The 14288-nt window shown below is 41.0% G+C and overlaps 1 protein-coding gene across 3 annotated transcripts in view; it reads right to left on the minus strand.

The window, feature by feature from the left end:
* Positions 1–510: 510 nt before the first annotated feature.
* The window catches only part of LOC552397 (Krueppel-like factor 6), a 232705-nt gene continuing 218927 nt past the window's right edge, over positions 511–14288 (minus strand). Inside the window, exon 5 of one of the 3 annotated variants that reach the window (XM_026444405.1) lies at positions 511–7734. In XM_026444405.1, the coding sequence (XP_026300190.1) occupies positions 7386–7734 (349 nt within the window). In that variant the 3' untranslated portion in view covers positions 511–7385. The remainder of the gene's footprint in view (positions 7735–14288) is intronic. The other 2 variants (XM_624769.5, XM_006566934.3) reach the window with 2 other exon arrangements.

Consider the following 14288-nt stretch of genomic DNA (forward strand, 5'->3'; position numbering starts at 1 on the left):
GGATAGATCTTGGGATAGGTAGTGAACAGAAAATTTTTTTTTTTTTTTTTTTTACGATTTTAATGTCGTAACCCTGCCAAATACAATAATAATAGTAATAGTAGCAATTATAATAAGAATCGTAATAATGATAATGATAATAGGATTATCTAAAATATGTAACCATTATTTCGATAATAAAATTATCGACAGGCGCGATATTGTACCGCACAGGACGCACGTGAACACCTTCTGTGCGTGCTCGCGAGTCGACGATATATAATTTATTAAACCGACACGTACGAGGGCCACTGCTCGCCCTTTTACGATACAACAATCTCTATTTTTTTTTTTTTTTTACCTTTTATTCATTTTTTTCCCTTTTTTTTCTTTTTTTTTCTTTTTTTTCCTTTTTTTCCTTTCTTTTTTTTTTTTTTTTTTCTTTTACTTCCACAGTAGGAATCGCAAAGTACGATAGTTATTTAAATAACCGCTCAACCGTATCGTTCGTATTTCGAACGTGATTTCACATTTTTTTTTTTTTATTTTTTTTTTTTTATTTTTTTAGGACTTTCGCGCGAGCGGACCCGCGTCCTTGATACGCGTGCCCTCGCGCCGATAACGTTATATAAATATATAATTTCGTGCGTATATTATTAATAATATTTCCCTATTTTTTTAACTCAATAATCATGTATCCTCATTTTTCATTTTCTCCTGTCCGCGGTATACAATAATTACACGCTCTTCGTTTCGATTCACATTCGCAATAAATAAATTATCCAAATCAAGGACATCGATATATCGATATAACAGTAATAAGATTACAACCACATTTACAATATATATCTATATTCATCTATATATGTATATATATATAGATTTTTTTTATTTATATATATATAATATATATATATATATTTATTTATTTATTTTTTTTTTCTTTTTAATGCACTAACGAACCTCCCCTGCCGACGTGCGCGGTACGAATAGCGAACCGCGTCCTCAAGCGACCGCGGTTAATGTATAATTAGAAAGTACAAAGTTATAGTAATGCCTTCGTTTATACAGTGTGATTCGTAGTATAATATATATATATTATATATTATCGATCCTACGCAACCCTAACGCGACATAGGTATTACACTTAACAATCCTTACAAAATAATAGTTGGTGGCGCGCGCGACTGTTAAAGAAGAGAGAGAGGAAAAAAAAAAACAACCGTCCCTTAAACCCTCTGAACTTACTTGGACGACAGTCGATCGTTTCGCTAGCGTACAGCGCAGATCGTTCAAACGGAAACACGCCCGCCCAATTTCAACGTCCCAATTTCGACGTGTTTTTTTCGACGTTCCCATTCGATACGATCGATGCGTGTAATACACCTGTCCTAGGAACCTGAATGCTGTGTTTCCGCGCCAAGCTCGATCGTTCCTCTCCGCGAACGGAGAAAACGTTCTCGAACTGTTTTTTTCTTCCTTTTTTTCTTTTTTTTTTCGTATGTCGAACGTATACGCGACTGCGCCAAAAATTCGATGAGATAAAGGGCACGCCACGCGCCTCGCAGTGTAAGAAACACTGTGCGAGATCCGAGAGAGAGAGAGAGAGAATTACTGGCCCCCATTGATTACATTATTGCGAGAGAAATTATGCTACGATGATCCGTTGCTTCTTTCTTCTTCTTCTTCTTCTTCTTCTCCTTCTCCTTCTTCTTCTGTCGGTGATGATCAACGGACAATTTTACGTGCTATGTACAATGTAGTATTGTTATTCGGCTAGTATCTAATATCTCTTACGACCTAGTAGTTCCGTTCTTTTTCTTTTCTCTTGCTCTTCGACGCGTACGCGAGAATTTTCGTACCCGAGTCGATCAAATCACCGGCCTGTTTTTTCTTTCTTTCTTTCTTTTTCTTTTTTCTTTCGGCAATTCTTTGATCGTTGGAGATTACATAATTAATTTATATAATTTTTTCTTCGTAAAAATGGAAATAAAAGAATCGGCCAATCAATTGGCTGTGCTCCTCGGGGATAGGCAGCCATTCTTCCTGAGTTCGAAAGTGAGTTCGCGTTCGGAGAGAGAGAGAGAGAGAGAGGGGGCGGGGAGAAAGAAAAAAAAAGAGAAAAAAGAAAAAAGAAAAAAAATAATAGAATATAATCTTAACTCTACGCGTAGTAAATATATTACTCGGTATTGCTTTTCGTTTCTTATGTGGCTCGACATCTCCTAGACGCAAACACGTGCGCACACCTACCTCTTGCCCACCTTTTACGCTCTCGCGTATAATGGATCTTTAAGAATCGACCTCGTATTGTCCACGTTGATGTATAATATACGCACGTCAAATTCAACGTACGAAAGCACCAAGAAAGATTGAGCACCGCGCATGATCGCAGATTAAGAATGCAATTTATACGTGTTGGTTGGTTGATAAGGTACGCGTGTTAGTGATCGTATGATGATGTGTGTGTGTGTGTGTGTGTGTATGCGTGTGTGCGTAGTATCGTTTTACTGGCCCTTGAAGAAGCGAAGAATGGAAAATCATCGCTAGTCTGACGGACTGACCTGTCAGCTACACGTCGTTTCGAAAACCTCGATACATCGTGATTCCATTTCTATTTCTTTCTTTTTTTTTCCCTCTTCTTTCCCCCCTCCCCCTCCTTTCCCTTCCCTTTTCCATCAGACACGTTTTCGAATATATATGGCTCGCACAGTCGGATCTCTCTCCATTGCGCCAGCCATTACGAACGTCATCACCCGAACACGCTCGTTAAGAGCACCTCTTAAATTAATAATATATATGTATGTAATATATGTATATGTATATATATATACGCCTCGTTGGAATTTTTTTCCCCCGACAGCCGTGTAAGCGCACGAGAGAATATGATGAAATCAAGAAATCTAACCAACGAATTGTTCAGGTACGTCGACACCCGTCAAACGATCGACGTTGGAGGGGTTGAAAAATTTTTTTTTGAAAGACATTTTCGAAAGACGAAGGATAATACACGCTCGAACGATCGTGTCTCGAGGGAAAATTTAATTAAACTCAACAATTTTTCTCATCTTTGAAATTCATTCGTTGGTTAAAAATAGAGACGCAAAATAATATCGAATTCTTCGTCGTCGATTCTTCATTCCTCTTCCCTTCCCCGCCTCCGCCTTCCCCTATTCAACACCGCCATTTTTCATCAAGCGTGTCAACGCGAGAGAACGCGAAAACTCACTTCGATTCGAGCTCGTAGCCTGTCACGTTGACGTCTCTTAAGGCACTTGAAATGCTAATTTCTCTAGACGGAGCCTTTCTAGAAAATCGATCGCGTCTTTTTGAAACTCATGTTTTTCGCGTGTGGGTTCGCTTTCCTCGCTTGGAAAAATTATAAGTTTCTTTTAGGTTGATACGAAAAAAAAGAAAAAAACAATTGCTCTTTTTTTCTATTCTTCGCGCCTTTGGGAATGTGTGTGCGCTCATTTTTTTTTTTTTTTCTTTTTGGAATAAAGCGTCGTCAGCCTTGAGAAAAAAATCTCTCACCCGAGGCGTTCGAAACGGATATTGGAATGTGATTGAGCTTCTTGAAGAAGAAAGAAAAATGGAGAAACCTACGCGAATATTATACCCGGGACGAAATTCCGACTCGTAACGGCGACGAGGTGCCCTCGTGCACGATGGATGAAACGTTGAAAAAGAGAGAAAGAGAGAGAGAGAGAGAGAAACGCCTCTCGGCCAAAATGTTAACCGGGAACAATATCGTTTTATCATCCAGCGTCGACAATTAGCCGAAATGAATCGTTCTCGAGGCGGAGATGGTGTGCCGTAACGGGACGAAGTTGAAGTAGAGTGTATCTCGTTGAGAAGCTTACGATCCGGCACGAGCTCGCGGTGAAAAAAAATGATAATGATCAAAGAGGGTGTCGGCATGACGTCAGTATGCATTTCTCATCGGGCGCGCTCTCCGCTCAGATTACTGACGGCTGCACACCGCTGAAGAAATCCCTTACAGGAAAGGTACAACGGTATCAGTCATCAAGATACGTGGAGTGGCATCCTGGGTGGCACCTCGTTCATTTTCGGATTGAATTTCGCAATGACGATCGCGCGAAAATTATTCATACGATGATACCGGGGGGGAGAGGGGGGGCGTGGTCGGTCCTGCTTAGGGCCTATATTTAGGTATTTAGTAGCGACGGGTACCACGATAAACCAACAAGATTGTGAAAAAATTTTCTCATAATAAATGGTAAAAATGGCGATAATGGCGATGATCGGTGAACGCGCGAGGGTTTCGACGAACAATCTACGGACAATAATATAGGTTGATTTTCGAGATTTTTGAGAAGAAGTTAAAAGGGAACGCGAGAGAGGGAGAGGAAACGTGACCTCGGTTGTATCGTGGCCCCTCCTTTTTTTATCGCGTTTTCTATCGCGATTCCTTCGAAATTTTTGAATACGAAAATGTCGCGGAAAATGTGTCGAGAAGTGAGACGAAGACGAGGCGAAAACGAGCGTAAAAAGAGTAAAAGGGGATGAAAGCAAGGATATGTGGATGAAATAATTGGCAATAATTTTTCGTATTCGTTTCGAACGGGAGAAACTCTCGATCGAATATAATAGAAACGCTTGATATATTATAATATGTATGTATGTATGTATGTATCTCTCACTGGTCCTCCGCAAGAGGATTCGAAATGGTCGCGTTATGAAATGTGTACAAGCACGAAGATTCGCGTGACTTAAGGCACTAACAGTATACTTAAGGCCTAACGCAATATTCTCTTCCTTAACGTTAAAAGGCACTATTCCCTATCAAAATACAACATGTAACAAGTATTAATTTATCAATCTTCGCACTAATCTTAACACTTAGAGGTTCCTTTCTTCATCTTTTAACGATTATAAACTGGCTCTAGCATATACTGGCATCTTGTTCCATAATTTTTTTTTTTTTCTTTTTCTTTTAACTAGCTTCGAAATAGTTATATGTATGTCTACCTTTAACCGCGTTGTTGCCGCAGTGGCAAAGAGTAGAGAGAGAGAGAGAGAAAAAGAAATAGAGAAAAAGAAAGAGAGAGAAAGAGAGAAGAGAGAGAGGGAGAGAAAGAGAGAAAGAAAGGTAGAGAGGAAAAAATATATTAAACGAAAAGAAAAGGAGATAAAAGTTCGAAGAAAACTGGGGAATGCTACACATTGTGTTCTATACGTAGGGAGACGTCGCGTTACTCAAGGTTTCTAAATTATTTACAAGCTCTTCGAGTTATCCGATTCTTGCGCGATACGTCTGGCGAAGGCCACGGGAAACTTTCTCTAAACGTACCTCTTCGTAGGAAAAGAAAAAAGAAAAAAAAGGATAGCCATTCTCCTACGATATTTTTATCATAATCAACAAAGCGTCTCTGTAAAAAAATCACATTTTCCATTTACGTATTTCTTCCCACGAGTAGCTTCGTTTGAGAACACGTCACGTGACCGGTTTTACTTACGACGCACAGAGTCGATGCCTTCGTACGATATGTTTCGATACAATATATATATATATATATATATATATATATATATATGTGTGTGTGTATGTGTGTGTACATGCAGAATTTTTCATCAATAATTTTCGTTTATTACACTTGACGCATATTAGACTCGGTGCATCATCAATTGTCCTCTCGTTTCTATTTATTTATTTATTTATTTCCAAATTCACGAGGAACGTGCGCTTTTTTCTTTTTTTTTTTTTTTTTTTTCTAAAAGAAATTCTTCTCTCCTCGATTTTTATTCTCCTCGAGAACAGAGTTTGCGTTCTTTTTTTTTGGTCTCCAAAATATATGCGTATCCCTTGAGTTATCTCGTTTCATTTAAATAGATGCCAAAATAAAATGTGCAGAAACGAAGCATTTTCGTTTTCTTTTCTTTTTTTTCATTTTCGCCATGACAAATGGTGTATATTTGACAAGGGTGCAAAAGCGTTTAAAAAATAATTCTTCGACCTGCTCTTTCCTCTTTTTCTTCTTCTTCTTCTTTCTTCGTTTTAATAATTGAGCATAATAGTTTGGCTAAATAGTCTTGATTCGCCCCTATAAGTTTGCACCTTCTACTTTGGCACCTTGTACGCGCGCGTGTATGTGTGTGTGTGTGTATATGTGTATACGCCGAAATAATGTACCGTTTTTCGCTCAAATCGGTACGATCGAAGAATCATTAGCACGATTGAAACGAAAGAAAGACACGTGGAAAAAGCATCGCAATGCGGTCGGATAAGCATACACAATCGTATTGCTTAACGCACACGATAATACTGGCTTTCAGAGCGTTCGAATTCCCTCCGTTTTCTCTGAGAATTGAAAACGTCGATGATTGTCCGTCCCTAAACGCGAAATTCTTTGTGCATAAATCTGATAAATCGCTATCTCAATGCATTAAAAAATGTTTAACGATCACGATTTGTAGTTTATTTAACTGAGCATGCTAAGTCCCAAGCTCCGTCACCGGAGTTCGATATTCTCTTTTACTTATTTTACCGTTTAATTACCTTAACACGACATATTTACTTCATTTTACTCCCCCTTTACTGGCTCTATATTTTCGCGATATACGATACATATATGGTGCTCTAGACTAGTTGAGCTGGCCTTATTTAACCGTACGAAGAAAAAAAAAAAAAAAAAAAGAAAAGAAAAAAGAAAAAAATGAAAACAAACTGGAAAATACGAACAAGAAGTAAAAATTTGCTAAAAAATAATAATAAAAAAAAAAAAAAGAACAAAAATGACGCGTTACCGCGCGTGCTACTTGCGGAAAACCCCATAGCAATCGATCTTCTCTTCTGTGCGAAATTCTTTTTTTTTTTTTTTTTTTCATCGTCGAAGCTATGCCTCCCACGATTCCGCCTCCTATTCCTTAAAAACACCACCGCACCACGTAGAATAAATAAATTTTAATCAAATATCTTTAAATATCAACAATTCTTACACGCTACGCACACCCTCGCTCTTAAATAATGAAAATTGAAAACAGAAATTCGTTCCCTCGGATGGAGGAGGCGAATATTTCAACAAGAACAAAGTATATAAAGGAAATAAATTCACAACGATTCGCGTTTTCACGATTGCTAGCAGGCTCGCGCGATTATTCGCCGATAATTGCAATTACAATTGCCTCGTGCATTAGATTAAACTCGTAAAATCTAACGAACGATTCGCTTTTGCTTCTTCATTTTTTCTTTTTCTCCTAGTTTCCGCCTCCGACTCTTCACGTTCGATGGAAACGATTCGAGTGCGCAACGTTCGGAGGCTTGTTTCAGGTCCCGAATGTAAAAGAAAAAAAAAAAAAAAAAAAGAAAAAAAAAAGAAAAAAAATCGAAAGAATCGTCGTCGCAGTCGTCCTCGTCGTCGTCATCGTCGTCGTCCATGATCACACTAAATAATAAACGAGGTCCCCTGTTCCCGGGGACGAGACGGGTGTCTCTTTCTCCTTCCTTCCTTCCTTCCTTCCTTCCTTCCTTTCTTCCTTCCTTCCTTCCTCCCTCGTTCCGGTTCTCTTTTTTTTTTTTTTTTTTTTTTTTTCCTTCCATGGGCTAAGACGGTCCTTTTTATCAGTGCCTTTTCATGTGAAGCGATAAGTGGTCGCTCCGCGAGAACGATCGTTGGCAAAGATGGCACTTGAACGGCTTCTGGCCCGTATGCTTGCGATAGTGCCGCGTTAATTCGTCGGAACGTGCGAATTTCCACGTGCAACCCTCCCATGTGCACTGATACGGTTTCTCGCCTGCAACAGATCAGTGAAACTTAGTGTAGAGGGGAAATTATCGCACGGCTCGTTGAATTGAGAAACTAAGAAGCTAAGAAGGAGTCGTGAGATCGAATTTAAAGATATGATGCAACACTCTGATGTGTCTTAAGATTTTTCGATAAGATGACTATATGACATAACTTTGTACGAGGTTAATCTCTTGTTGTTCTTACGTAACCAAGTGAGTAGTAACCAAGTATTGTGTCGTACACGGGCAGACAGCGAATTTTCAAGCAAACGTATATTAATTAATTACGCAACGTGTCTTAAAATTTGATCGAATACTTAAATTAAAATTAGAAAAATATTCAATCGCTGTATATAACTTCGAAGGTAATTATTTCCAATTGATGAGCGATTATTAGAAATGTAGAATTTTTTTTTTCTTTTCATTTCAATATAACTTCCGATTTCGTGAGATATCGTGGAAAGGAGAGAGGAAATTTTTGATCGTTTACTTATCTCTCGCAGATATTTTTTCGTACATCAATCGAACGTTAAAATTAGTTATATGAAAATTCGCAGTCCACTCCCTGGCAGCTTTATTGAGGCACACGCGCTATCAAATTGAAACGAATCGATAAAAAAACGGGGCCTCTGTGCAGATAATTAGAGTAGTAAACGCGTGAAAAAAAAAAGGAACTAGAATTGTTCCGCATTATTGTGTAATTGGCAACGGAGAAGCATAAACGCGGCGAAACATAAAACCTCGTGCTGGATTCCCTTTAGATTTGCTGGCTGATGCGTGTGCACACGTACGCCCGATCACTTTCATAATCTCCGTAGCGGTTGCCCGCTCATTTTCTTACGCGGGAACGAAAGTCCCGCGTCCTTGGTCAATTTATAGGGATAACCGTGCGTTTCCATGCCTTTTCAAAATTTACGATCCAACGAGTATAATAATTGAAAAGTGACACCACTGGCCATTTGCCAGCCTTCACGCACCTGGCTGGCTTCTAACGACTGCCTTCTTCCCGGGCTTCGTTTCGAAAAAAAAAAAGTATCGTCTGCTCGATTCGATACTATCATCCCGTTCGGGTAAACAATTTATTTAAAAGATCAAAATTGTAGCAATTGAAGGTGTAAAAAGGGTTCAAACTCTCGATAAGAAGAGGAGGAATATATATATATATATATATATATATATACCAAGGAGGATGAATCGTACACCCACTGTGAAATTGATTGTTTCTAAAAGCGGCGTCGTTTCCATCCGAAGTAAAATACTCGTTCGACGATAAACATCTTTACCACGCGAGACGATATCGTCCAATGTATTGGATACAAAGTACATTTCCTACGATTTAGCCAAGGTGACTCGCGTCGTTCGTGGGTTCGTTCGTTCTCTTATCGAGCCGCGCCTCTCCTCTCCCTCTCCCTCTTTCTCTCTCGGTAAGAACCGTCGTGACAGCTGTCGCGCGTTGCAACGACTCTGGATCGGTCAGAAAAGTGGCCATCACTCTCTTCTATTGTATGCAAGTCACCGAGCAGTATTTCTCGGTCCGGTGTTGTGCACGATTTGCCGAAGAAAAGGAGCGAGGAGGAGGAGGAGGAGGAGGAGACAAGCGGGGATACAAGCGTGTTCCTCGGAAGGTGGGAACGGCCTGGAGGAGAAAGGAGAAAGAAAACGAGAGTAAGAGGGCTTAGGGGGGCTGAAAACGTAGCGTAGACGTCTGTGGATGTGGAAACAGCCTGGTCACAACCCGATTACGCAATCAAGTTCAGTTTTCAAGAGAGAAGACGAAGACGAGTCGATAGGAAATCGAACAGCCGGATCGGATTGCCGATCCTATTAAGCCAAGCGAGTTGGTCGACAATGGAACGATTCCATCAGGTTTCTTTAACCGCGCGTTTCATCCACGTATTCCTCACTCGTCACCTTGGATCTATCGCCGATAGATGGATCCTTCTCTCCTCCCGATTACGTTCTTTTTTTCGATGGGTTTATCCGAGTTCTCGAATAAGAGACATAAGTTGCAGAAATCTGAAATGGAACATCGATGGATCGGTTCGAGATCAGACGGAGAATCGTTCGAAAATCGCTGGTGACGGGTCTTAGATTAGGTTAGGATAGGATAGGATAGGGTAAGGTAGGATACGATGCATTGCACAAAGTAGATAATTCTTTTTGTATCAGGTAGTTGTGGATAAAAGTGGATTTCGATTAACACGCGTGGACGTTAAGACAGGCTGCACTTTGCCGAGAGTTATTGCCCCACGTGGATAATCTAAAATCGTGGCGTGGAACGCGATTCTTAACAACGCGACAAGCGGCCCGATCGTTTGAAAACTGCTATCCTACGATCCTAGATATCTAAATCGGTCGTTTTAACGTTTCAACGCCCATCGCTTGAATATTATTATGTAATTCGGTGGGAATACGAGGAACTAATGGCTGGTTAAGAAGAGGAAAAAAAAAAAAAAAAAAAGAAAAAAAAAACACCGACGTTGCTCGGCCGTTGCGTAATTGCGAGTAATTAGTCCATTTACGAGCGGCTCGAACACGTACACGCGACGGGACGTGAATATGCACGCGATATCGGGCCGGTGTGCAAACCGAGAAGGCATTAATTCTCCTGTTATTAATGCATTTTGATTGGATTTTTACGTTGGCCAGCGTTACGTTTATTGCACCATAGATTAACGCCGCGTTATACCGTCCGGGTCCATTAATTAACCGCAACAGCAAACTTAGCCACTCATTTGTAACGTCACTCTGATGTCGCGCCGCGTATAAATCCTCTCGTTATATTAAGCCAACGCGATGCGTGTCGATGCTTTTTTTCCCTTTTTTTTTTTTCTTTTTATCGTTATTTTCGTCGCTTCTTTGGGCAACTAAACAGGGGAGGATCTCTCTCTCTTCTTGCCTCTTCTCCTTTCTCTCTCTCTGGATCGAACATCTTCGGCTTTTTTTCAAGGTTTAACGTCAATTGGAAATTGCATGGTTTACGTAAAAACGACGGAAGAATGAACATCTGTGAATCGAAATCTTTGAATTGCGAAACTCGATCTAATCTGTGGTGGCGAAGAGAGAGAGAGAGAGAGAGAGAGAGAGAGAGAGAGAGAGAGAAGGTCGTGATCCCGTGAGAAATGGTAGGTTTAAATTAATGTCGTATATTAAAGTGAAAATTATCGATTGCGGGGGAAAGAAGAATTATATTCGGACACGGTTTGTTGAACCGGCAAATGGGTCAACGATAAACGTTAATTAAAAAGGACACGGGGCAATTAAACGTGGTTTTTGATGTGATTTCGCGATAGTCTTAACCGTATAATGCCCTCCTTCCAGCAACACTTTAAGAGTTATAGCTTAATATTTGCGAACGTGAAAGAGGAGAATATACTTTTAACGAGGAATTATTCTTAACGAGTTTACGAGAAAATCGTCGTGACATTTACGATTCTCTCTCTCCCGTTTGTGTATCGTTTCAAGTAATGGAAGAAATTAGACGCTTTAATTCGTGAAACGTTTCGAGCCCATCAACTAAATGTGTCCCCATTGTTCCTGCCTCCTTTTATTCGGAAGATATAACAAGATTTTTACGACGCGCACCATCTCTTCAAGACAAAGTCGTCTCCTCTTTAATCCACGTTACCTGGAACTTACTTTTTTTTTTACAAGGTTTAATCGTTCGAAACGATCATTATTACCAAACGTCCGAAACGATGACGTAAAAGTTTTCGACGAATATTTGAAAGAAGAGAGAGAAACACGGTGAGAACAAGCTGTGGAATCCTCGTTTGTCGAAATGTTTACCTCCGATACCTCCTTTCACACGCGAGCCTATTATTTACAAAGCCAAGGAGGAACTATCTCCTCACGAAGTAGTGGCGAAATAAATAAACGACGTTCAAATCGATATTTCACGAGTATCTTTCGAACGGAACGTATCGAGACGAAGCATCGACGACACACTGTGGACAGCGAGATTTCGCGCCCCGAGTTGGAACGCGGGAGAGGCGAGAGAGATCCTCTTCATTATCGTCCGAGGATCTCCTAGAACGGGTGATTAAGAAACTCGGTCGGATGTATCTTTGGCAATTATCAGAGAGTCGAGACAGTGTGTTCGAGACAGTTCCTTGATACGCAATTACACGGGCGACAAGTGCTGCAAAGATGAATGAACCTTCCCCCCTCAAGCGCTCGAGATGAATAAACTTTCCACGCGTCACCTGCGAATGATGAATGTTTTAGAAGAGACCCTGAGAGAGATCGCGCGATTGTTCCGACCGTATGCCTCCATTTTTTTTACTCTCTTATAATCTCTCCCTCCCCCTCTCTATACCATATCTCGTTACTGCAAAGAATTGAAATTTACCATCAACCTCGTCCAACCTCGTTTCACAGGTCTTAAATTTCCAAGATCCTTCATTACGAGTTCCATCCTTCTATCCATTCGCTCGTATCTCGAACTAATTCTATATACAATTTTTATCGAGCGTACGTTGAGAAAGAAAATATATATATATATATACAGAGTGTAACGAGCATCGGTGTTGGTTAAGGAAGAAAAGGAGAGGGGAACAAGCAAGTGGTGGGACTGTGCTGTCAACTCTGCATGGTGTCCGCCTAATGCTCCCTCGGAGCTACTCCCGCGGTGTGGTACCGCTTCTTGCAAATAACAACACTCGTTAGCGGCGCAAGAAATACAGCGGCGATGTTAATAACTCGGTGCCGCGCGATTCAATTTAATCGCGGTCATTACGAGCCATTCATTATTTAACGCCGTTATCGCGGTTTAATAAAATATAACGCGGGGAGGAGGGAGAGAGAGAGAGAGAGAGGGAGACGTGCTTGGCGCGCCTTCGCGAATAAGCTTCGATTAACCGCGGGGCGAGGGTACGATCCATCAACGGGCCACCATTAAACCCGGAGTGTTACTCAGGGATTATTCTCGAGGAGGAGCCGGTTTCACAGAGGGAGGGGGAGGGGATTAAATAATCGGGCAGGTGGCCGAGTAGCGACGTTTGCGAGCGCGCCTCCGTTGGGAACGATTTTAATTTTCTCTGTCGACGATTCGAGAAATTAAACACGGTATTACGTCACTCGACGAGTAGATGAATTTTGAACGCGTAGTGGTTGCTGCTACCGTTGGAAACTCATGCGTCGTTGAATCTCTGCGAGCATGGTTTTCGAGTTTATAAAGTAATTGGAAGGAAGAAAGTAAACGTATGCGTTTATTTCGAAGAAGGGAAGAAGAGGGAAAAGAGAAGGAGATAAAGATCCTCGATAATCAATCGCGATAATCGTGGCGCTAGAGAAGGAAATCTCACCGAAGTAAAAGGACAATTTTAATTAAAAAGAATCTCGAAATTAAGAATATTACGGATCATGCTCGAAAAAAGATCGTATCTCTGAATGCATGGTTAATCACGAGGATATCCATCGAAGGATTTCTCGTTCATTAACGAATAAACTCCCTGCTGAAGCTCCTATTGTCTATCTAACAGTCACGCCACGGTCTAATAAAATATTCATTTCACGGAAAGGGGCGAAATTTCGTTCACACATACAGCCGGAGGTAATTCGCTATTACACTTTTGGATAATAATCGAAGGATTAAGTATTTATTAGCAAGGATCGGGAGGGGAGGTGTGTAGGCAGAATGTTCGGCGTCAATCATTGGATCGTGAAAGCGTTATTACGAAGGGATGCAGCCGGCATTTACCGCATCCTCGTAACACATATTTCGTCTTCTCTGAACGTAAATGTTTGCGTGGCGTATGCGTGAAGATACACGATATCGAAAGCGGTAGCCGCGGACCGCTATTACTCCATTATACAGTTTGCGAGCGGCACGATATAAATTCGATGCAAATTCGTACCGTGCCAGCCGTGAGAATCATCAATCATGGTAAGCTGGCAATCGTTTCCCCCTTTTTTTCCCCCGAGTATTCATTGTCCATATTTCGGATATCGATCGCGGTGGATTGGAAATTTTCCACCTCGAATTTGGAAATCCACATTCGATTTTCCAAATTCGAATCGATCGAGCATCGACTATGATTTAGAGAGTTCGGTACAAGGTTCGAGATTACGGAGGAAAAGTATGACGGCGCCTCTGATAACCCCATTTCGCGGCGACCTTTCGGATACAATGGGTTATTCATACGAGACAAATTCCAACACTCGGAGGAGCAGACGCGGCTTCTCGATCTCGTGGTTGCACGATCCACGAGGTAGGAACGATTTATGCTTTGGAATGGTAGAAATTACAGTAATCAATGAATTGGCATTTCCCACATCCAGAGTGCCAGTATCCGCCGCCGTAAAGATATCTCGATGGCTGCGCGCATAATGGCGTGGTGTTAGAATGATGGATAGACCGTGCCGGTCCACGTCTCTACGACCGTGGCGCACACTCGTTGAAACAATTATTATTACCAAGCGCCGCTCTACCATATATATATATATATATATATGTAGGATCGTTTCTATCGTATACCATAGCCATTTCTGCCCTTTTGTATCGCGGTGGATCGCGCAGCCGTAAAACGATTTCGTAAAACGGACAATGGGACCCCGTAAT

The sequence above is a fragment of the Apis mellifera genome, linkage group LG12, assembly GCF_003254395.2.
Source record: "Apis mellifera strain DH4 linkage group LG12, Amel_HAv3.1, whole genome shotgun sequence".
NCBI lineage: Eukaryota > Metazoa > Arthropoda > Insecta > Hymenoptera > Apidae > Apis > Apis mellifera.